The sequence below is a fragment of the Typopeltis vanoorti genome, chromosome 10, assembly GCF_054136105.1.
Source record: "Typopeltis vanoorti isolate ZY-2024b chromosome 10, IOZ_Tvanoo_1.0, whole genome shotgun sequence".
NCBI classification, from domain to species: domain Eukaryota; kingdom Metazoa; phylum Arthropoda; class Arachnida; order Uropygi; family Thelyphonidae; genus Typopeltis; species Typopeltis vanoorti.
The window spans coordinates 36919867-36943181 of record NC_143558.1 but is presented as its reverse complement, the minus strand read 5'-3'; the positions used below and the strand labels follow the sequence as shown (position 1 = coordinate 36943181).

The 23315-nt window shown below is 35.7% G+C and overlaps 1 protein-coding gene across 1 annotated transcript; it reads right to left on the bottom strand.

Moving 5' to 3' along the window:
- Positions 1 to 464: 464 nt before the first annotated feature.
- LOC150102342 (L-cystatin-like) lies at positions 465 to 22396 on the bottom strand. Its single transcript, XM_090398970.1, has 3 exons — positions 22041 to 22396; positions 3516 to 3626; positions 465 to 754 (listed from the first exon to the last, which is right to left on the bottom strand). The coding sequence occupies exons 1-3, from the start codon at positions 22248 to 22250 to the stop codon at positions 662 to 664; spliced, it is 414 nt and encodes a 137-aa protein (XP_090255096.1). The 5' UTR covers positions 22251 to 22396; the 3' UTR covers positions 465 to 661.
- Between the last annotated feature and the right edge of the window lie 919 nt (positions 22397 to 23315).

The window sequence follows — 23315 nt, the reverse complement described above, 5'->3', positions numbered from 1 at the left end:
TGTCATTCTGCTGTGATCAAATACTGGCGCTCACGAGATTCAATACGCACGCACTCACCCAACAATATGGCCAACGAAGGAACAGCATTGAATACGTTAACTACAACGTTTTCACATTAAATATATATAGTGACTTTCTTGTGCTGTTCACAATTTTTATCTTCAATGTTTAATGTTTTTGTTTTTTATAAAATCACCTGAAGAAGGCTGTAAAAAGCCGAAACTAGTCTTGTGATACTATTAAACCTGTTTCGTTTTCTCTCGGTTTATATCATTCAATTCTTTTAAATAAATAAATATATATATATATATGACAGAGAAATCAATTCAGCAATGCATTGAACAGCACATCCGTGATATTGTATAAAAAGGAAGTGAGGCCTCGGCTTCGTGTTCAAATGTACTCTCTTCAGCTGACCCACGAGACGCTTTTCATGATAAGAGTATACACTCTTATCACACTCTTACAATGGGATGTATTTTATTGAATAATATTGTTCGAAAGTTTTACATTCAATATATATATTTTCTCAAAGACCAAAAAACATAAATTGAAAAGGCAAAAAGTTTAGGAACAGTAAAATATTTAGTTGTAAATCAAATCTACAAAATGAACTGGTTTTTTGTTTCTTTTTTTTTTTAACATTCACTGCTGTGTTTTCTAAGTTTTCTTGCAGGAATGAGCAGTCAACTCCATTAAATCTTCCCAGTCTTTTAAATATACAGTGACTTCACATATTTCTATGCCCTTACCCTGTAATAAACAAACGGTTATTTCATAATATTACAGTGGCGAACAAATTAATCAGAACATTCCCAATTTTAAAGAAAAAATTTAATTTCGTAAGAAAATAAATACAAAAATTAATTTCCAATTTTACCTAATAATTTATGTGTTCTTGTGTTTTATTAATTTCATTAATTCGCTTTACCAAAGCAGAATATTTTTCTCATTTTTGCATCTCGAAACCATACTTTTATGACGGATTGATTAAGTTATCCTTTGAACCACAAATTAATCTTCAAGTCTCTTTTTCACTATGGCCCACAACTTTTCCATTGGGTTAATGTCAGCAGAGTTAACGGTCTACTTAAATAATTGAATGTTGTGATTTTTGAGGAACTCTTTCATTTTTTTTTTTAAAGTGTGGAATGGAATGAGATCCTTTTTGAAGATGAGTTCTTTGTTTTTCTGGATCAGTGGGACAACTATTTTCTCCGATAACAACTTTTATGTACTGATCAATTTTCATCATACCGTCGACATGCACGAGTGAACGTGGACTGTCGTGTGTAAAACAACCCAAGAACTTCTCAGTTGGATGTTTAGGAGATTGTTGAACGTGGGAGCGAGAAGTCTTCTCAGCTGCTGATTTGCGAACATAGGATACTCGCTCTACTTGGACAAAGAACTGGCCCTCATCTGAGAAGATGACCTTCTTCCATGTCTCAACAGTCCAATCTTTGTGCACTAATGCCGACTGGAGCCTCTTTTTCTGCATAGTGTTGGTCAATAGTTGGTTCTTTTTTGGTCTGTGTACAGGCCTCCCTGCTTCCAACAATCTTTGACAGACCGTCATGTCCGAAACAACAATCCCACTAGCTGCCAAGCAGTGGCGGCCCGTACATAAACACTGAGACACTGCCGTACCCCCCAAGGAAAAAATGAAAAATTGAAATTTTGTTTTTGTTTATAAATAATAACAATGGTTACAACATTATATAAATGCAATACAACATGTTAAAGGTTACAGCTTATGTTTCGACAGTGATTGAATAGCTGGTAATTGGAATTGTTCGATTAACGCTTTAGATTACGAAACAAATACACTGCGAGCTAAGGCAGTATCGATATTATCACGTTCGACCCAACTGCAGCCAAACTCGCGGATATTCGTTTGCGCTTGCCACGTTACAAGTCATGCCGACACTGCTCGATTGCGCAGTGTTAAGGCTCTTAGCCTTAAGCAGTGTATCGTGTGCTTGCGCGCGTTATTTCTGTGAGAAACGAAACTTTTATTATTGGTGCGTGTCCGATCACTGTCCTTTGTAAATCTTATTTTATTTTATGAAAATAACATATTATTATTTATTTATTATAGATAAAAGGCTGAATTATGATGAGTGTCACTGGTGAAAATATGAAAGAATTATTCAAATTAAGAGGATATTGAATCCAACATTATTTCTTAGCCCCAGCATTGCACCAGGTGTTGGCTTATGTTTGGACTCGTCGAAATGTTTATAATTTTCTATATTCGTCATGAAACTCATAGATTTTCCATATTTGAGTTTCGTATTCGGCAAGTGGGGCTACCTGCTCACTGATGAGGCCTCGAAAAAGGTCGAAACCGGTCTGGGTAGTGACCTTCTGCCATAATGTATAACAACATGCATTTCCTAGGAGTTGTGTTTTACATTATGGGAAAATATTAAGGACAGTGATCGGAACTGCATATGAAAAAGTAGTTATAAAAATAAAGTATAAAGAATGGCATGGAGAGTAGTTGTATGAGGAATGTAGAACGTGAACATCTACTCTCATTCCAAAAATGGAATATGAGAAGAAACTAGCACTGCAATCCCAGAAAATCCCAAGGAATTCTTTCATTTGTCAAATTTTATTAATATTATAATATCTTCTTTAATGTGTAGCCTATTATGACCAAAGAACATGATTTCTTATAAATCAATTTTTTTTTTTTTTAATAACAGAATAAGAAAGACTGAAATTCTGAGGGATAATCAACTCAATCAAGATGTGGTTGAGAGAACACCGTGATGAACAGTTTTGAAATTGGTCAGTGAATCAGAGGATAATATTGTGAATAAGTTCTCACCTCCAAATCAACTGGAGAGAGAGAACGATTGTGTTGTCCTAACTTATTGAGAGGCATTAAGAATGGTGTGAGTAGGCATATGAAAGTTATTAGAAGAAAGGAATTCATATTGAATTACAAGCCAAGTGATGATAATTGGTTTAGAAGCCATACTATTGATAGAACACGAAGAAAAAAACATCAGTCGCATTTGGGAGTTCGTTAACAGATATCTGTTAACAAAATTAATGCGGGGTTCCAAGGCTGGATTATGATATTTAAAGCTAAGAGATATGTCAATATGGAAAATAATTAAAGGAAAAGAAACTAGCAGTGATCGAATTAATTGAAAGTCTGTGGGATCTAAAGCAGACTTCCTGCAACGAGTTCCTTGACTTAATGGAGATCCAGGAATTATAATGGTAATATCTTGAAGAGAGAATAAAACTGCATTCAGATGTGATATTTAACTTATCTAACATTAATTGCTCCCTATTTCAAATCCTACTCAAATCTTATCGATCAATCAAATTCAAATCTTAGATGCATCACTTAAAAGAAAAAATAATAATATTAACATTTCTCATGTATGTAAAATAATATATATTTGTTCAGATATGCAAACGATGAAGTGTAGCATCAAAATATATATTTAGAAATATAATAATATTATTAACTGGAAAGAAATATGCTTACTTTATCTTTCTTAATAGCACAGGTTTTTGCTTCTTCAACAGGGACATCACTTTTCTTACAAATTGTTTCGATAACTTCCATGGTTATGTAGTAGTTCAACCCAGCTACCACCTGTAATAATATATGTATTAAAAACACTGTATTTTTCAATGAAACATTAATTAAAAATAAATCATTTTCCCTATAATCCTTAGATACTTAGATATATATACTTCTTATTAACTTCCTCGTCATACACACCAATTACACTCTTCTTTGAACGTTCAATTTTCCCACACAAGAGGGCGAGTAAGAGTTGAAATCACTGAATAGCACATAACAACACCAACAACATGAGCAGTTGGTGAGGGAAAGGCATACTGTAATTTTTTTCAGATTTTACAAAAGCAATTGAAGCAGGATGAAAACGATTTGTTGATATTTAAGGTACTGCATATAGCTTTAGATGTTGAGTTAGTGAGTCGGGGATTGGCTACTGATAGATATGAGACATTTATATACAAGGGAGCAGTATCAAAGAAGTAGAAGGTTTCAAGTCGGAGTTCTAAGTGCTAGCACCTGTATACCAGCGAATTTGCAATTGATGTACAGTGGATTGCAGAGGGATATTTAGTTGTTTCAGATGATATAAAGTTGAGAAGAGTTATTAGTGATAGCTCAGAAATGAGAACGTTTCAGGAGGATTTTCAGAAGGACCTCCTAGAGGATTCATTGAGTTCATGGAGTAAAAATAATAATAATAATAATAATAATAATAATAATAATAATAATAATAATAATAATAATAATAATTATTATTATTATTATTATTATTATTATTATTATTATTATTATTATACTTTTAATTTGATTCTTCATTTTCATTAACTCCTGGCCAAGCTCTTCCATGTTACCTCTATTATTAGCATCGCAAGCCCTCCCATCAGTTGCTTGATTATTATGTATCTGTAAACCGTAAACTGTATCTGTTTAACTTTCACTGATTTATGAGGATTGCTGCAGATTACAAAAACAGTTCTTCCTTAAATTTACTATGATATAGCATTATAGTTCGATAGGTAGTGTAGCCTAGTCGTCTAAGGCTCTGGTTTTAGAAACCAGTCGCAATGAAGTGTGGGTTCGAATCTCGATGTGGTCATGAATGTTTCTAATTGAGGTGGGTAGGAGATGGCGTTAGTATAGATCATAGATGGCGAACCTGTGGCACGTCCGAGAATTTTGCTGGCACGTCAACGATTTAAAGGGATATCCTTTCATACGCTTAAAGATTATTCAACCTTTGTTTTTTAATTGTTACAATATGTACAAGTTAAATTTTGTTTTACACCAGAGAGTAACTATGAAGGCGTACATATAATTGGTTCGGTATCGCGTTCAGTTGAAATGATAATTCTCTTCAACCGAATTCCATAACATATGAAACTGCCATAAAAACATTCACTATATATTTCTTAGTTTTACCACATTCACGACGGGAAGTCATTTGTCGTTCTGGCAGAACTGATTACCGGCGGGCTCAACTCACACAAAGTTTCTACACTTTGTTGAATTTTATTGATGCTTGTTTGCTTTTGAGTTGGCATGGGAACTCACACATGAATTATATCGCATATTTCAATTCGTGGTAGAATTTCATTTCAAGTAGCCTTTGTGAACTGTCATAATGGCATCGACAATTTCAAATGCAATAAAACAAATATTTATTTCACGTAATTGAAAAATTGGATAAGGGATTTTAGTTAGATACTGTGTTTCTGGTGCAACATATGGTTTTGCTTAAGTCTATACAGCATAGTTCATGCGAGTGGAGACATGTGATTCATTAGTTAGCAGCGTTTTTATTCCAGCTGTCTTTAATTTCACTGTTTGTTGAGAAATATATTACACAGACTGCAAAAGGCTCTGTACCTTATTCAGGGATACAAGAAGCGTACTTCTTTTTCTTGCATCTGCAATGTAATGGTTGTTAGGGCGGGCATGTTGTTAAGCGCGGGGAGGGAGTTACTATCGCTTTACCATAACACTTTGATGACATCATTGCAAGAGACATCACAAAGAATTAACTTGCTTTAGTGGTGAGAAATTATTATGAGACATGGAAGAGGAGAAAAGAAAATAAAGAGAATAGAAAATGAGTGAATACAAAACTCAGTCCACAGCGAAAGGGCAGAAAGAATAAATGACAATATCAAATTTTGTCTTTTAAATACAGTCGAACTTGATTATAATGACTCCAGAGGACCGACAAAAGTTCATGGTTATAACCAATACTCGCTATATCAGTTATGAGTTAAATCTACCTTCTATGTTTTTCTTAATTCTCAATAATTTGATAAATATAGATAAAAAAATGATGTCTTAGAGAGAGAAAAAAATAATATAATTACACATCTAGATATTATTTGTATAAATATGCTTGCATAAACTATAATCCACGTAATATTAAACACAATTTGTTTGTCCATAATTTGAAAATCAGTCGCTTAATACTAAACACAGTTTCTTTCTTTTTAATTAAAAACATTAATTACAAGTGGTTAGGCCTATAGAATTAATTAAAAACATGAATTAATTTATAGGCCTAACTAACGTTGGATTCGCCATTGTTCATTAATTATTAAAAACAACCGAATCGTAGGCTCACTGCCCTACTTTTTTCGTAGGGTTTTTCGTAGCATGTACATAACTCCAGGAGACTCCCGATTGGTATGGAAGGCATCAAGGAACAGATTAAGACCTCTAAACAAGGAGAAATCATTAGAAATTTTAAACCTTATCATGGAAAAGTTTGAGACTGACTGGCCGGGTTATTTAAAAACCTATACGCCCAAACAAATTATCTAGAAGTACAGGATGAAGAATCCCAAATGGAATTCATAACTGTTCAACTATCTAAAAACCCCCGTCATAACAACTCACAAGAAGAGCACTCCAACCAACGGAGAAGAACTGGAGATGATCTTCTAGAGGATGACTCACCCACACAGGACGCGCCGAAAAACACCGAGAAGGTCACCCCATTTATTCTACGGGACAAAGAGAAATGGATTTCTGTAATATGAGATCTTATGCAGCAAAACAGCACATAATCCTGGGCAAAAAAAAACTAATATGAGGGTGTTAAAATCAAGCCAGCCACCGTTACTGACTACAGGCAGATGAGAAGGCTACTGGACACTAAAAATCTTCCTTACCATACATTCGCTTTACAAAGTGAAAAGACCCTAAAGGTGGTAGAACGTGGAGTCACAGAAGGAATCACAAGAAATCTCAGTTGATCGAAGCAACCAGAACCTGACCCCAATCAAAGTAAGTAGCATGCTAAGGTCTGATAAGAGGCCAATGCCTTTTGTACTCGTGGAGATTGACAACACGCAGAAGAAAATATACCAGCTGACAGCTGTCTGTGGCCTCAGAATTAATACAGAACCTCTAAGAAAGACAGCGTCAACAGGACGGTGCCAAAGATGTCAGCGTTTTGGGCAAGCACAAAAGCTATGCCAGGCAAATTTTAGGTGCTTAAAATGTGGGGAAGGCCACCAGATCATCATATGCACCAAGCCAAGATCTACGCCAGCTAAGTGCGCAAACTGCGGAAGTCCTCAACCCGATAACTATAAAGGATGCATAGCACACCAAAAGAACCGCGGCTCACCCAAACACGCTCATCCATCACCCAGCAGTGGTACCCTGGGCAATTGTGCAGATTGCCATCCAGTTCAAATAACGTCCACCTAGACAGCTCAGAAAGGAAATCAACCTAAATCCAGGACCAAAACATATATGACTCTGCACGATCCAAGAATACTTCCTCCAACGAATTTACAAGCTCGAACCTTACATCAGTTCTAACTGCCTCACTAGGTACCATGCTTCAGGAATACAGCAAAACAAATCCTACACCATCCGCCACGAAGAAATTCCATCAAGGCACCCATTCCATTCTGACAGCCCTCAATCATAAACAATAGGAAATATAAGCCTAACTCCCTTACCATAACTGCATGGAATGCAAATGGATTGAACAAGAAAATCCTTCAAGTACAGGAGTTCACTCACAGATACACTCCTGATATAAATCTTGTAAATGAAACAAATCTCAGGCCAGCTAATAACCCTAAATTAAGGAACTGCGCAATGAAAAAAACAGACAGACTCACTGCTGCAGTGGAGGAGGCACAGACATATTCATTAAAAAATACATAAGCCACAATGTACTGACAAATCCACAAACCAAGACCCTAGAGATAAAAAGCGTTTAAGTTCATACAAACAATGCTGGCAGTACCAAAAGGTATGCAGTATACAACGCACACAGCAATCCATTACTGGTATCTGACTTGGACTTTATTCTCGGCTCCACTGACTCCATCATCATGGCTGGAGATTTCAATTCCAAGCATACAGCTTGGTATTGCTCCACAATCAATGACAAAGGCCGCCTGCACCCTAAACCATTACTCAACGCAAAATTCTATTGTTATAGCCGGACCTACAGAGCCCATTCATCACAGTCCAAATGGAAACTCAGATGTACTGGATATCGCAATCCTCAGAAACACCAGATACCAATACCAACTGGAAATGCTAAACGAATTATCATCTTATCACAACCCCATTCTGCTCAAGCTCGGTACACAAGAACAATTCTCTCCTAGACACTATTTCATATCATGGAAAAGCTCCCCAAAGCTCTCTCTCAGACCACATTGGCCCAGCACCCATTATCCATAACAAAGAGGAGATAGATATAGCTGTCAACAACCTTACTTACCAAATTAAAAATAAACACTAACTTCAGTCACACAAATCACAGTTATTCATTCCAGTAGTCGAATCCCTAAGGAAATTATGGACCTGATCAAAATGAAAAACGGAGCCAGAAAAAGATACCATAATGACACAAAATCCCCACAGGATAAAACCACTCTGAATAATTTAAATAGACGTGTCCGGGAAGCTCTACAAAAACATCGAAATCAAGATTGGGAAACCAAACTGAACAAACTAATCCCAGAAAATAACTCCATCTGGAAAATCTTGAGAACCCTCCGCACTAAAAAGCAACTCATACTCCCAATTCAGACCAAGAAAGGAGCAGCTCACACTGACCAAGAAAAAGAAGACGCTATGGTTGACAATTTGGAATCTCAGTGTAAACCCTCTTACGAGAATTTAAACATCAATCTCATCTGCAAGATTCACCTCAGAGTCAGACAGATCATAATAGAACAAAAGGAGAAGGCAGAACCCATCATAACCTCCTCTTCAGCAGAAGTTATAAATATCATAACCCACTCGAATAACAACAAGGCTCCAGGTCCAGACGGAATCACATAAAGAACAGCAAATTACCAATGCTATCCACAAATTCAAATATTTTCCCTTAGTATGGAAAACGGATATAACACCAATCAATCACAAAAAAAAAAAAGATTGGAAAAATCCCTCAACTTCCGAAAGCTACAGAGCTATCAGCCTACTGTCCAGCCTAGGTAAGGATGCATAAAGTCATCCTTACAAGTCTTCAATCAGCAACAGATAATCTAGGTATTATCCCTAATGAGCAGTTTGGATTCAGAGAAAACTATAGCACCACACATCAGATACACCGACTAGTTGAATTTATCACCACAGGTTTTAACTGGAACCTCCACACTGCTGCGGATTTCTCTACAAACTCATCAAATTTAGCATGCTCACTAATCTAATAAAAATCATAGCTAGTTACCTTAAAGACAGATTCATGCAAGTAAAAATAAATGAAACTGTATCAACCAGACGCAAGATCCTGGCAGGTGTACTGCAGAGTTCTCTTCAGTTCCCTGCTGTTTTCTATCTACATAGCTGATATTCCACAAAATCCAAGTTTAACAATCACAAATTATATGCTGATGATACCGCTTTATCAGCAAGATCTCTCAGTCCCAAACTAGCTTCCAAAAGACTCCAAAACAGTATTTACATATTGGAAAAATGGCTGATGGACTGGAGGATTCAAACAAACCCAAGAAGAGTTCAGCCATCCTGTTCACCAAAAAGAAGATTCAGATCAAGGAACATATACACCTGCTCGTTGTCAAGATCCCATGCCAGAGCTAAGTCAAATATCTCGGTGTTATGCTTGACAAAAAACTTCATTTTTTTAAAGACAAAACTAGTTTATTTGTACGTTTCCTAAAATAGTACAAAATGTTGAACAATCATATGTGTAACCTAAGATCAACAGCTCATCCCGGTTAAGACATTGATAAAGTCACAAAAATTTATGAAATACATTTTCATTATATACGCATATGTACATTCATATAATATACATATTACATATTATTATTATTATAATATAATTACATAATAAAATCGCAAATAAAATAAAATTTCATCGTACAGAGAAAGTTGCATAACAATTAATTACGAACAAAATAAAACAAAGCAGTTAAATAGCATTTCAATTTTACGTTTTACGCATAAGACTGGATTTTTTAATACAAATATGGTAAAAACCAATAATTTATACAATTATTTTGAACAGATCTTCCTCATTTCTGTGGGAAAATAAATACTCTTTGATTAGAGTTTTGTATTTATTTGGGTTAGTTTCATTTCTTATTGTTAAAGTGTGTTGAATACTTTTGGCGCTAAATAAGTGTAATATTTGTATATTGGTTCTTTATTTTAGCTTTTGGAACTAAATATTTCAGGCCCTTATGTCTACTAAGGAAAGTATCGTGTTTGATATTTACGTATCCGTTGTCTCTTTTATGAATAATAGTACCCTATAGATGTATAAATATCTAAGGGGTAATATGTTTAGGATGGTGTTTTTATTACACTTTGCAGTATCCTTATATTTGTTTCTATTTAAGATTTTAATTACTTTATGCTGAGTCGAGACTAAAGATTTCAGCGTAGTGGGATAGATTCCTCCCCAACTTAATATAGCATATTGTAGTGTGCATTGAATCCAGGCAGAATATAATATTTTTAGCATATTTAAATTTAAGAATCTGTTCAGGTAGTAAAGTCTGTTTAACATAATCCTTTATTTACGACATCGGTAATATGCGGTTCCCAGATTAAATTACTATCAATTTTTAATTCCAAGTAAATTATTACACGGACTTTTTTTATTTTCTCGCAGTTTTAATTTGAATTTGTTCTGCAATTCCAATCATGCAAAATTAATTGTGCAGTGAAGTTCATTTTGCCAGTTGTGTTTCGCAAGTTAGAATTTACGTATTTAGTTTTTGGGACATTCAGACTGAGTTTGTTTGACTTGAACCAATTTGTTACTTTCAAGAGATCAGCATTCACGATGGTTTTCATTTGTTCGGCTGTGTCTGTAGAGAAAATTAGTACTGTATCATCTACAAAAGTATTTAATTTACAGCTTAGTTCACGATTGTAGAAGTCACTGATAAATTGGTCCCACGACATATCCTTGTGGTACACCGCAGTCTACTGTTTTTTGGAGCTGCTATAGCTGTTGTTTATTTTTACAATTTGTGATCTGGCATTTAAGTAATTTTTGAAACAGTTAACGGCAGTACCTCGTATTCCTATGACTTGTAATTTTTTTTATTAAACTTTCATGTGATACAGATTCAAAAGCTTTGTGTATATCTAGAAATACTGCTAATGTTAGTTTATGTTCGTCAAGGGAGGTATAAACTGTGTTTCTGAAGTTCAGTAAAGCATGTTCTGTGCTGAACATTTGCCTGAACCCAAAGTGATTCTTTGAAAAGAGGTTGTTTTTGTACAAAAATTTCACGAGTCTAATTTTTACCAATTTCTCTAATTTTCGAAAAGACCTGTAGAAGGGAGATCGGTCTGTAATTTTTCAAGTTATTTTTGTTTACCCTTTTGTAAATAGGTACAACTACGGCTTTCTTAAAATCTGATGGAAACGTGTCTGTTATCGGTGATAAGTTAAAAATGTACATTAGGGGTTCTATGATGTACATTTGGCATTCTTTCACAATGTTTGTGTTAATACCATCGTATCCTGAAGTTTTGGTTGCTTTTAGGCTAGCAATAACATTTTTTATTTCGTTTTCACAAGTGGGGAAAAGATATCTGGAGTTTTCAAGTCTCTTGGGAGTGCAATTCCGAGGGGTGGATTTAGCATTTTTCAGAATGCTTTCACTGACTATGGCAAAACTGTTATTGAATTCTTCAGCCAATCCTCTGTCTTTATTTTCTCTATTCCTATCGATATCTTTAAGTATGGGGAGGCTTTGTTTGTGTGTATCTTTACCGATTAATTTATTCACAAACTTCCATTGATTTCTGGGATTACCTTGGCATTTTAGGAATTCATTTCTATAGTGCTCGTTTTTACTTTCTTTTAATTTATGGTGTATTTGATTTCTATGGTACTTGAAACTGTGTTCATAATATTGATTGTGCGGGTAATTTTTAAACTTTTTATACACTTTATCTCTAATTTGTATGTAGCGTCTGATTTCCTGTGTAATCCAGGGCTTTGTTTCTTTCATTTTGTCTATTATTTTAACTTTAAGAGCGTCTTGTATTTTATTGTTCAATATTGCAATAAATTAATGACACGAGGTATCAATATTTGTTTCCCTCATTATATCTTCCCAGGAGACAGTGCTTAAGTTACGTTTCAATACTCTGGAGTCAATTGATGTGTGGGGAATATTTTCGGTTAAACTATCTTTGTGCTGTACTTGCAAATGCACTTTAATACCGATTGGAAAGTGATCCGCGAGAGGTTGGCACAGAATCGCTACTTGGATTTTGTTTCCACTTAATGTTCTCCCGAATACATGATCTAGACACGTTCTACCACCATTGACTTCTCTCCTGAGGCATTAATATATTGTTCGAATCCATGCATGGCAAGTAGATCTAGATAATCTTGAGAGGATCTGCTATTCTTCAGCAAGTCAATATTCATATCCCCAATTATGAGAACATTATCACTTCTGATCTCACCTGGACTACACTCGAGTTCTTGTATAAAGTTGGACTCTGTGTAACAATGCGACCTATATACAGCCATCATATATATATATATATAAATCTTTCTGAATTTATTGACATTTTCACCTGTTTTTATTTTTATATTAGTAATGTTATTAGCAGATATGGAATTCTGGATAAAGATAATTTCTCCTCCAGATTTGTTATAATTTCTACACTGATAATAAATTTTAAATCCGCTTACTTGGTACAAATCAATATCTTCGTCTTTAACCCAGATTTCCGTTAATATCAGAACATCTAGCCGATAATTTAAATTGTCTAGTAGTAATTCGATATGCTGTAATTTATCTCGAATTCTTCTTATATTTATATGCAAAATTTGCAAGGTACTTACAGTGTCTGAGGATAAAAAGTTTCTTAATTCTACTGAATCATGACAAATTACACATTTATGAAAACCGGACATCAGCGATATTATTCTCATCTGTCATAGTTGTTCGTAATTAGTTATTACTTTCGCTGTATTCTCGGAGTTTAGACAAGTCTTCTTCACATCTGAAACCCCATATTTTACATGTGTCGTCTTTTCTCATGAAAAGTTTGCCCTGTTTGACCCAGAGATATTTGTAGTTCATTTCTTCTTTACATTTCTTGGCAATAAATAGTAGGTGTTTTAGGTTTCCAGTCAAGTGCTCGTTTAAATATATTTTACTATCGTTAAAAATGTCAAAAATATCAGTTGTATTTAGTCTATATTTGCTACTTTTGTTTCCGTCCAGCCATTTGTCTCTGATTATTTTACTTTTAAATTTTATAATGATAGCCATTGGTTTGATTTTCGGCCCATTGGAAACGCGATGTATAGCCTCAATACCATCTTCATTATAGCTGATTTTGATTTTACATGCAATTTTCTTTGCTATTTTATGCACATTTTCACGTGGCTCGTGATGAACATCAATAAATTATAGGTTTGAGCTAATTGCCTGTTGATTCGTGTCATTCACAGATTCATGAATTATATTCAGCTCCATATTTGCGTTTTCTAGTTCATAGTTCTTTGTTTTAAGTTCCTTAACTTCTTGTGTTAGGCCAGCAATGATACCAAGAAAATAATCTATTTTGTTCAAGGTATATTCAGTCGAACTTCTTAAGTCGTTGATGTCTTTTTTTAATTCTTTTATTAATCCCATTAAATCGGTTACACACATATTGTCTGCGTTACTAATCTCTAGAATGGAGGAGTCATCACCCCTGGAAGAAGTCGTCGGTCTTTGTTGTTCGCCGAATTTGCAAGAAGCGCATTTCCAATTTTGTTTTCTGTCTTTGGAGAGCTTTTAAATTGCCTTTCACTGAGACCAGCACAATGAAAATGATAACTACTTTTGCACTAATGTGCAGACTTCATAATAGATGTATCATCAATACATGTCTCTTCACAAACTTTGCAGCGGATTCCCATTATGATAGAGTTTAGTGCTTAACGTTAAGCCTATTTGTTCGAGGTACTCACCTTGTATACTAGCCCAATGGCGACCGTTGAACAACATCAGATTGATAGGCAATTTTTTAAAGCTATTTGCAGAGGTTAACTTTCTATAGAGTTGAGCATTACAGTACCACATTTATAACTTAATTTATCCTAGGAATGTCTTTACAGCTGTTACAATTAGCGTTGGACATATCTCGGCTGTTGTCCTTGAAGGATTAGTAGGTAACGTCAAGGTGAGAATGGCGGTTGATGCAACACGTGGCTTGAATTCTTTGAAGAACTAGTTTACAGGAACCACTGAATCAATTTCGATAATTTATACACTCTAATTTTTTATGTTACTGAGACAATTCATTGAAGCACATTTTGAAGATGATTATATCAATACAATGACTTACATTTAAGTATAAGACAAGAGCAAATTTATCAACAAACGTTCACTCTTCGCCCTGACAGCGCTTTGTTTAACTTATTTTTAACTTTGTTTATTTTTTTTAACTTATTCACGTAATTCCCATCACATAGTTTATGTTAAACCAAACTTTTCACTAAACTAGTCGAGCAAACATTAAAAATAGTTTTCTATCCCATCTGATTCATTAATTGTAATACTGGCAAAAACATTTCCTAGTAGGCAGCTTGATTCACCAATCATATAAAACACATAAGCTCGATGACATTCAAAGCAATCGCTCAGCTTTATCCCATGATCAAAAGAAGAAGTGAACTGGATACTCGGAACAAACTACTCATATACAAGATGGTATTACGTCCAATCATCACTTAAGCATCTCCTGCATGGAGCCACCACCTCGAATACAAATATTCAAAAGCTTCAGAGAATAGAGAAGAAGTGCCTGAGAATGATTATGAATGCCCAATTGTCCATTAGAAAACTATCAGATCCACAGAGAAGTCAACATTCCCTACCTCACATCCCTTCTCCATGACCTAGCAGAATAGTTCTTCACCAAGAAAAGTAATCATCCAAACCCGCTGATCAAGCAAGCTTCAGACTACAATGAAGCAGAATTCTACAAACACAAAAGGAGACAGTCAATTCTATGCTCTGCTGAACACAACTAATCTCACTGCGCTTCCAGGCCGAGCTTAAAGTTCAATAACTCTCCTCTCAAAGAACTCCCCCCTCAGAAAAAGGGGAATATCAAAAGCATTTATGCTTTACCCAACAAATCAGCAGAGTTCTGCGTTCTGCGTGTAATTAAAAACAATACAATACTAATTAATAATAAACACAATTTCAATGATCCAGCCTACCTTCGTTGCATACAAAATCATGGCGTCCAGATTGTTCAGCAAATTTCCCCTCTTGAGCCTTCAAGATCCCACAGTTTGTTCAGATTCCATTGCTTTTGCTTCTTTATACAGAGAACTATTGAAGCAATGCTTCATCGATGTTTGTAAGCTTGCATTATCTAATTTTTTTAATCCAGTATTTGTTTCCCTTTGCCGATATGTAAACATCTTTATTCTTCAGCAGTGTTGAGAGTGTTGAAGAAGACATTTTTCTCACCAGTTTTAACTAACAAATAATTTCGACATTTTCGTGAAATGAGAGACACTTTGTTTTAGTAGTCATGTTTCCGACGGAAGGGTTTCGGTAAAGTAACGGAGGAGGGCTGGAGGCTAGATGGAAATTCGATTAATTTCGTCATTAATAATAAATAAAGAAATGTTTATTATTAATTACAACGTTATAATCTAGAGCAAAGATTATAAATTGATGGCAAAGGAACTAGAGGAAGAAAAAGAATATCATGGTTTGACAACATCAAGACGTGGACAGGAAAGAGCAGTGCACAACTGCTCAGATTAGCACAAGAGCGCAGTTTGTTCGCCAAGATGGTCGCTGACCTTCGATAGAAGATAGCACAATAAGAAGAAGAATAATCTAGAGAAGAACTAGTATATCTTGATAACGCAAAGAATGAAAATGATCATCGTGAATTAAAACCTCTGGGATAAGAAGATTATTTTTAAACACTCCCTTCCCAAGAATTCAGTGAAGGAGTGAATTACGTAATGCAATGTTTCGTATTTACATAACCTTCACAATCTTCTCCCTCTCAAAGTACTAGTTCAGCATGAAATATGCTGATATGTACATTTTCCGTGATTCGTCGAACTAGATGAATTTCAGTGTCCAGGCACGATGGTACTGACACCGCTGTAGACAAACTTTCTGGTTCTTCGCAGAAATCAGTGATTTCTGTATAGGCATGCGACAATCAATACCAATCCTTTTCATTTCCCTGCGCATAGATCAGGGCAGATTAGATCGCGCCCCTGATGGATTATAAGACAAAAATATAAGAAAATCTCCAATTGCTATTTTGTTTTTATTACAAGAGAAACATTAATGCAGAAAAATTCCATAATAATATTAATTAAATATTTGCTCTACGAGAATATCGCACAATAAAACTGTTTACAAGTTCTTCTAGACTGAAATTATAAGCTATGTCCTCTTTTATCGATATAGTTCCTAAACCAACCAATCTTACTTGGGTCTTCCGTTTTCATTCTGTTCGCAAATAATTTTTAATCAGTTTAAGCTTGGAAAAACTTCTTTCCGCATTTACTGCGCTAACAGGAATTGTTAACAATATCCTTAGAGCGGTGGTTAAGTTGGGATAAATTTCTACAAGATTTGAGTTTTTTTAATATTTTCATTTTATTATTTGTCACCTCCAGGGAGTTCAAAGACTCATCGAGGAAGGGCATCCACTCTACAACTCTGCTTCCACTACACACAATCCACCAACGGACCGCAACTACACCAACGCCATCTACCGCGGATCACTACCACTGTTATTTCCACAGATAATCACAAACATACATGCCCAAGGCGGGATTCGAACCCGCGCCTCTTGACTGGAGAGCAGACACGTTAAACCACTCGGGCAGTCAGGCTGGCGAGTTCTATAAACTTCCTGAAATGTGGGAAGCATTAATCCTCAGAGCTGTCAATATACAATCTGGGAATCCTTCAAATGCCAATGGACGACGCCCTGTATATAACTCTAAAGTCATAGTCACGTGCTTCATTCAATATTGTGTTGCCTTTGTGCATGTATGTTACATTTGTTAGTTGTAATCCCTGAATGTCTCAATGACTGAGACGAATTAATAGAAGCATTAAAAATGGTGTAATATGTTAAAATAGTCTTTTTTGTACAAAAGTTCCTAACTGAAAATTCTTGATGAAACAGCAATTAATAGATTTAATTGCTTTCACTAATCTTGTAAATGTAGAAAAATACTTATTAATGGATATCATAAAATCCTTTTAATACATATCATAAAATCGTAAATATCCATTAAAATTCTGCATTCACCACACTTGCATGCAATGCATTCCACTCATCAACTACACATCCATGCGAAGCATTCATTCACAAACCAGCAAAACTTGCCCTTCACCTTCCCTCTAAATCCCTTCTTATTCAGTTTCCATCTGTTCTATGGAAAATATTTCTGCTCTCTTAATCTAGTTAAAACTAGTCAACATATACAACCCAACAACTTATGTCTCAATTATATTCACTGCATCGTTCTAGTCATGAAACTCTGCAGATGGCCTTCATTAAATCGGTTTTCATAACCAACATTCCAGAGACCGGATATTACCTTATTCAATCTTCCTAAGTTCCAAGATATTATCACCATGGAAACAAGGTGTGTAAATCATCTCATCCCTATTATCCATATAGTAATCCCTTTTCTGCCTAATTATGCTTTATACAATGGAACCGAACGTATTTACTTGTATTTGTCGGTAGATACTCTTCATCAATAATCCACTGTGATGTCGTCACAAATTTAGCTATATGACCACTAAACATCTATCAATCCTCTCCACCACCATTCCTAGATCTCTCATTTCTCGAATTTCACGGTGGTCTGTAAAGTTATCGGCTTCGACCATAGATGGCAACACTATCGCCGATATTCTTTTTTCTAAGTTGGTACATCTGTCATAAGCATCCATTTCAAATTAATATTATTATTATTATTATTACGTAACACCTCCAGGGAGTCCAAAGACTCATCGAGGCACGGCACTTGCTCTACAATTCTCTGTCTCCACCACTCAATCCACCAACTACAACTAACTGCAACTACCATCATCATCCACACCAACACCATCTATCGCCCATCATCACCACTAGTATTTTCTAGACAATCACAAACATCCATGCCCATGGCTGGATTCGAGCCCGTATCCTGTTGATTGGAGAGCGTATATGCTGACAACTCGGCCAAACAGGCCAGCAGATTCCAAATTGCAAGTCGTTCCAAGTAGTTTGTTTTATACAGCTGTCTGCAGCAAAAGTATTGTCTATATCCCTTGATATGGATAAAATTGAGTATCGTCCGGTTAGAAAATTCTTTGTAAAAGATGGTCTAATGCCAAAAGAAATTCATTCAAAGTTCATACAAGTTTATGGGCACTCTGCTCCTATGTTTTTGACAATTAAAAAATGTACAGCCAAGTTAAACGTGGCCGTTCCAGCCTTGAAGATGAGATGATCCACGTGAAGGGCGTCCACAAAGTGTAACAACAACAGTAATCATTGATCAAGTGCACGATATGTTATTAGAAGACCGGCGAGTCAAAATCCTTGCAATTGAAAATCTCTTAACAATGTTTAGAGCGTTTCAACAAGAATAAAACTGATTTTGTTTGTCAATTTATTAATATGGATGAAACGTAGATTCACCATTACACGCCAGAATACAAACAGCAGTCAAAACAATGGACAGAAGTCGGTTGTTCAGCGCCAAAGAAGACAAAGTCGGTTTCATCAGCAGGAAAGGTCATGGCATCGGTGTTTTGGGATTCTAAACGCATTTTGTTTATTAAATATCTTGAAAAGGGTAAAAGAATAACCGGGAATATTATTCCGATCTTCTAACCAGACTAAACGAAAAAAAAATCTTGAGAAAAAAATCGGTTTGCAGAAGGAAAAAAATCATCTCTCATCAGGACAATGCACCTGCCCACGAATTTTGGCAATGGGAAATTGAACGGGTCTGCACTACGAATTGTTGGAACATCCACTCCATTCCCCAGATTAATTCACTCTGTCTTCTATCATTTCCCAAAACTAAAACTCCTACTCGCTGGTCAACATTTTTCTTCGACTCAAGAAGTGATTGCAGCTGTAGAGGGGTATTTTGCATATCTTACTGAGAACTACTACAGGGACGGAATAATGGCGCTGGAGCATAGCTGAAATAAATGTATTAAACTTAACGATGATTATGTTGAAAAATAAAAATAGTTGTGAAATTAATAATTCGTTTTTTCACTGTTAGGCCGAGAACTTTTCAGACCACCCTCGTAAGTGTTTATTTTGCATCCCATCAGTCCTGTCTACCTAATTCCAAAGCTTAACTATCTAATGTCGCAAAACTTTACAACATTGAATGTAGAATGCGTAAAAGAATGCAAACCTCTTCATGAATTAATTTTTCAGTGGAAGATTTCAATTTCAATTTATATATATATATATATATATATATATATATATATATATATATATATATATATATATATATATATATATATATATATATATATATATATATATATATATATATATATATATATATATTCTAAGGATGAACGCTATTTCTGAGGATCGCAAACCACAAATTCAGACGAATCAGCGTGTCACAATTTGTATAAGAAATGATTTCGAGTACAAAACGAGTACATACATACATCTTCAAGGCCCACCTTTACTAAGTGGGTTGTATGGGAAGCAGCTGCAAGAGAAACTTCCAGTGCTCACGATCCTCCGCCACCAAGCTCAGCTGTTCCGGTGGGATTCCTAAACCTGTCCACCCAAGGTTTTGGATATAATCTATCCAGCGAGTCCTTGGCCTTCAACGTGGCCTCCGACCCTGTGACTTCACAAAGAGGGCCTACTGAGGGAGCCTCTTTCGTGGCATTCTGACCAGGTGCCCGTACCAACGTAACTGTGATCTCTCAATAGGCAGAAGTAACGGTTGAGTATTGAGGGTTACCCGAATTGCTGAGTTTCTGACTCTGTCGAGTCTTATCAGCCCGCACCCCCTCAAAATAACCTCATTACAGCTGCTTGGATGAGTGTCCGCCTTCTTTCGGTCATTACCCAACTCTCATCACCATAGGTGAGGATGGAGACATAGAGTGTATTGAAGACAGCCAGCTTTGCATTCTGGCTTAACTCCCGCTTCAATACTACTGAACGGCCAAGCTCCTGCAATATTGCGCTTGCTGAACCATTTCCATTATCTAACTCTACCTACCACTTTCCATCACTCGTGAATATGGACCCAAGGTATTTAAACTTCTCCACCTGCCTCAGTCAGACTCCAGTCACATGTAGAGTGCACTGAGGTGGTTGTCTTGAGACCACAAATGTTTCAGTTTTGGCCAATTGATCTTCATTCCGGCTTCTGCACAAACAGCTATCCAAGGTCCACTGTAGGTCATCTGTGAAAGAGCTAAACAGAACTAGGTGACCTGCAAAATATAGACGTGTATCCAATTCTGACACATCCAATGCCTCGGCTGCCTTATCAATCCAGTCCATAAATTTTATGAAAAGGAGGGGTGACAGAACACATCCTTGGCGGAGGTCAACGGAGACTGTGAAAGATTCAGACTTTGTGCTGTTTACCCTGACACAAACCTCTGGGCATTCATACAGGCACTTAATGGCAGCTAATAGTTGGCCATTCACTCCATACTCCGGTACTACTTGCCAAAGCTTTTCCCGAGAACCCCATTATATGCCTTCCCCAAGTCTATAAAACATGCGTAGACATTCTCAGCATATTCTCAAGATTTCTCAAAGACTTGTCTTAAAGTGAAGATTTGGTCAGTTCTGCTTCTACCAAATTGGGTACACATTGAAATTTTTCAACAGAGCCAAAGGAGCCAAAGGAGTGATGTATGGCCGGCCTGGTTCGCAAAGTGGTTATTGTATCTACTCTCCAGCCAAAACACTACGGGTTCGAATCCCTCCGTGGACATACTATTACTACTACTATTAATTCGGAGCTTGGATATGTTAATTTTAATATAAACTGACGAAAAATCCGAGAATTATAACAAATTGAGATTTATTTGAAAACACAACATGTTTCGTCCGGATTGACTTGTGTATGCGTTACGAATATAGAAAGCTATTAAAATACACTTAAAAAAACATTGATACACTCTAAAGCTATACAGTTATAAAACTATAATATTCGACTGTAAATTACAGTTATTATGAACTTGTGCTATAGTCCGTGTTAAAGTTCTATTGTTGTACACTTCTGCGTGTGTGGAACCACGCGATCTCCAGTTTCTGAAGTAGAGCTGAAAGAGTCAGGTAAATTATAGCTGAGATTATTGTTCATGTGAAGAGGGTCCAAAGGTGATTTCTTTTGACTCGACAATGCGGCGTTCTACTTCATCGTGACAAATGTGCAGGTTTGAATTTGTTGTCCAATTTACTTCATGTTGGTGGCTTTCGTTGTTCGTGTTTATGGAAACATGTTGATAGTGTTTATATGTATATATATAAAACTATTACACACTGCAATATAATGTATGGAGGCCAATTTTTTGTCCTAAAATTTCATAATTAAATTACTATTCCTGTGTCGAAGAACAGGGCAAAAGATAAGGTTTGGAGTAAAATAAATAAATAAAATAAAAATAGAAGCAGAAAATAAAATACAATGAAAATGTAAGAAACCGAGACAATGAAACATTCGTCCAATTGCACAGAAGTTTCCAGATGAATTGCAATTTTTGAGAAGAACCGTCGAAAAATGCTAAATGAAATCAGAAAAGAACTTCGAATTGTCTGAGAATGAATTCATTTCTACAAGAAATTAAGAAAAACTACTCAACAAACATGGATGAGACTTTGCATATAGAGAGAGAACATTGGGGAAGAAATAGGATGGGGGAATACGTATTGAAGTGAGAGAGAGAGATTAGCAGCTAAAAACAATTACATGTAGACTGATACTTTCGACACGTGACATTCTAACAATAAATGACATCATACCTCAGCTTCTGCCTTCAAAATCTTTCCCAGTTTCTTCCAATTTGGTGATTTTGATAGCTCATTCAGTTCTAGCACAGCAAATTCAGCTGCTTCTCGTACATCGTTGTCAATTGCTATGCATTCCTTGCCGCCTAGTATTACATGTTCCTCTTCGTCTGACTTTGTAGAAAAACTGAGAGGTAAAAGACTCAGCAATAATATAAAAAGCATGCTGAAATCGTGAATGTTAATCAGAAACAATAACCACACTTATTGCTAAGAGCTTACTGATCTCGAATCTAGTAACTTAACCAGAATAAAACCATTAAACTCGCTTCATGTAAACTAAGTGACTGGATGCAGATACTTATTCAGTATTAAATGAATAACTGCAGTATTTATATATAATATATCAGCTAACGCCTTTTATTTCCTTATAAGGAGTAGGCGAGGCCGTTTTAGTCCACCTTACTTTTTATTGGACACTGATTGGCGTGTTCAATCTCCACTGGTATCCAGTCAGAGATAAGTGCATCAGGGATAGCACTCATTTAAGCGTCAAGAAATGAAGGGACCGGTAACTAGTGCCGCCATCTCGTGGTCTCTAACTCTAACACAATATTTTTAATGTCTTAAAAAGTTTTTTGGTTCTTCAGTCGATTTCTTTGAGTTTATTTACTGACCAAAACCTAAACAAATTCCGGGATAAAAAGCCCCTTGCCACTGACAGAGATCGACTAATTTGGGAACCGGTCGAAAAAAGAATTCGAAAATATTTCTTTACTCAGCGACTAGAATCGAACTGTTATCAAAAGTAACATAGGGTTTAAACGAGCGCAGCTAGTCAGTATAAGTGAATATAGAGTGTTAGTTAGTTTTAAAAAAAAAATACAAAAAGAACTCTCATGTAATCACTCACCGTTGACAAGCATCTTCGTAGTAACAATTTTATTCAACGAAACGTTATTTTTAATACGTATATACTATGCACGTTTATTATTCATGTATATAATGTGCGTGTTTTACATCAAAGTACGAAGGTTATTATGCATCTACATTGTAATATTGTATGTACATAGGCTGACGATATTTCCATGAGACGAAAACGGGATAATCGGATGGCAAAAACGGGACGCAGGATTACGTATTATTTTATATTCTGAAAACGTAAGACGATAAAAAAAAATTATTACATAAAGATATTGAGCGTACCATTATTCTTCAGTAACAGAACCCTACAAAAATTTAGTTGGACTTAGAGGGGGGGGCTGCATTTCAGGTAAGGAAATAAAGTCT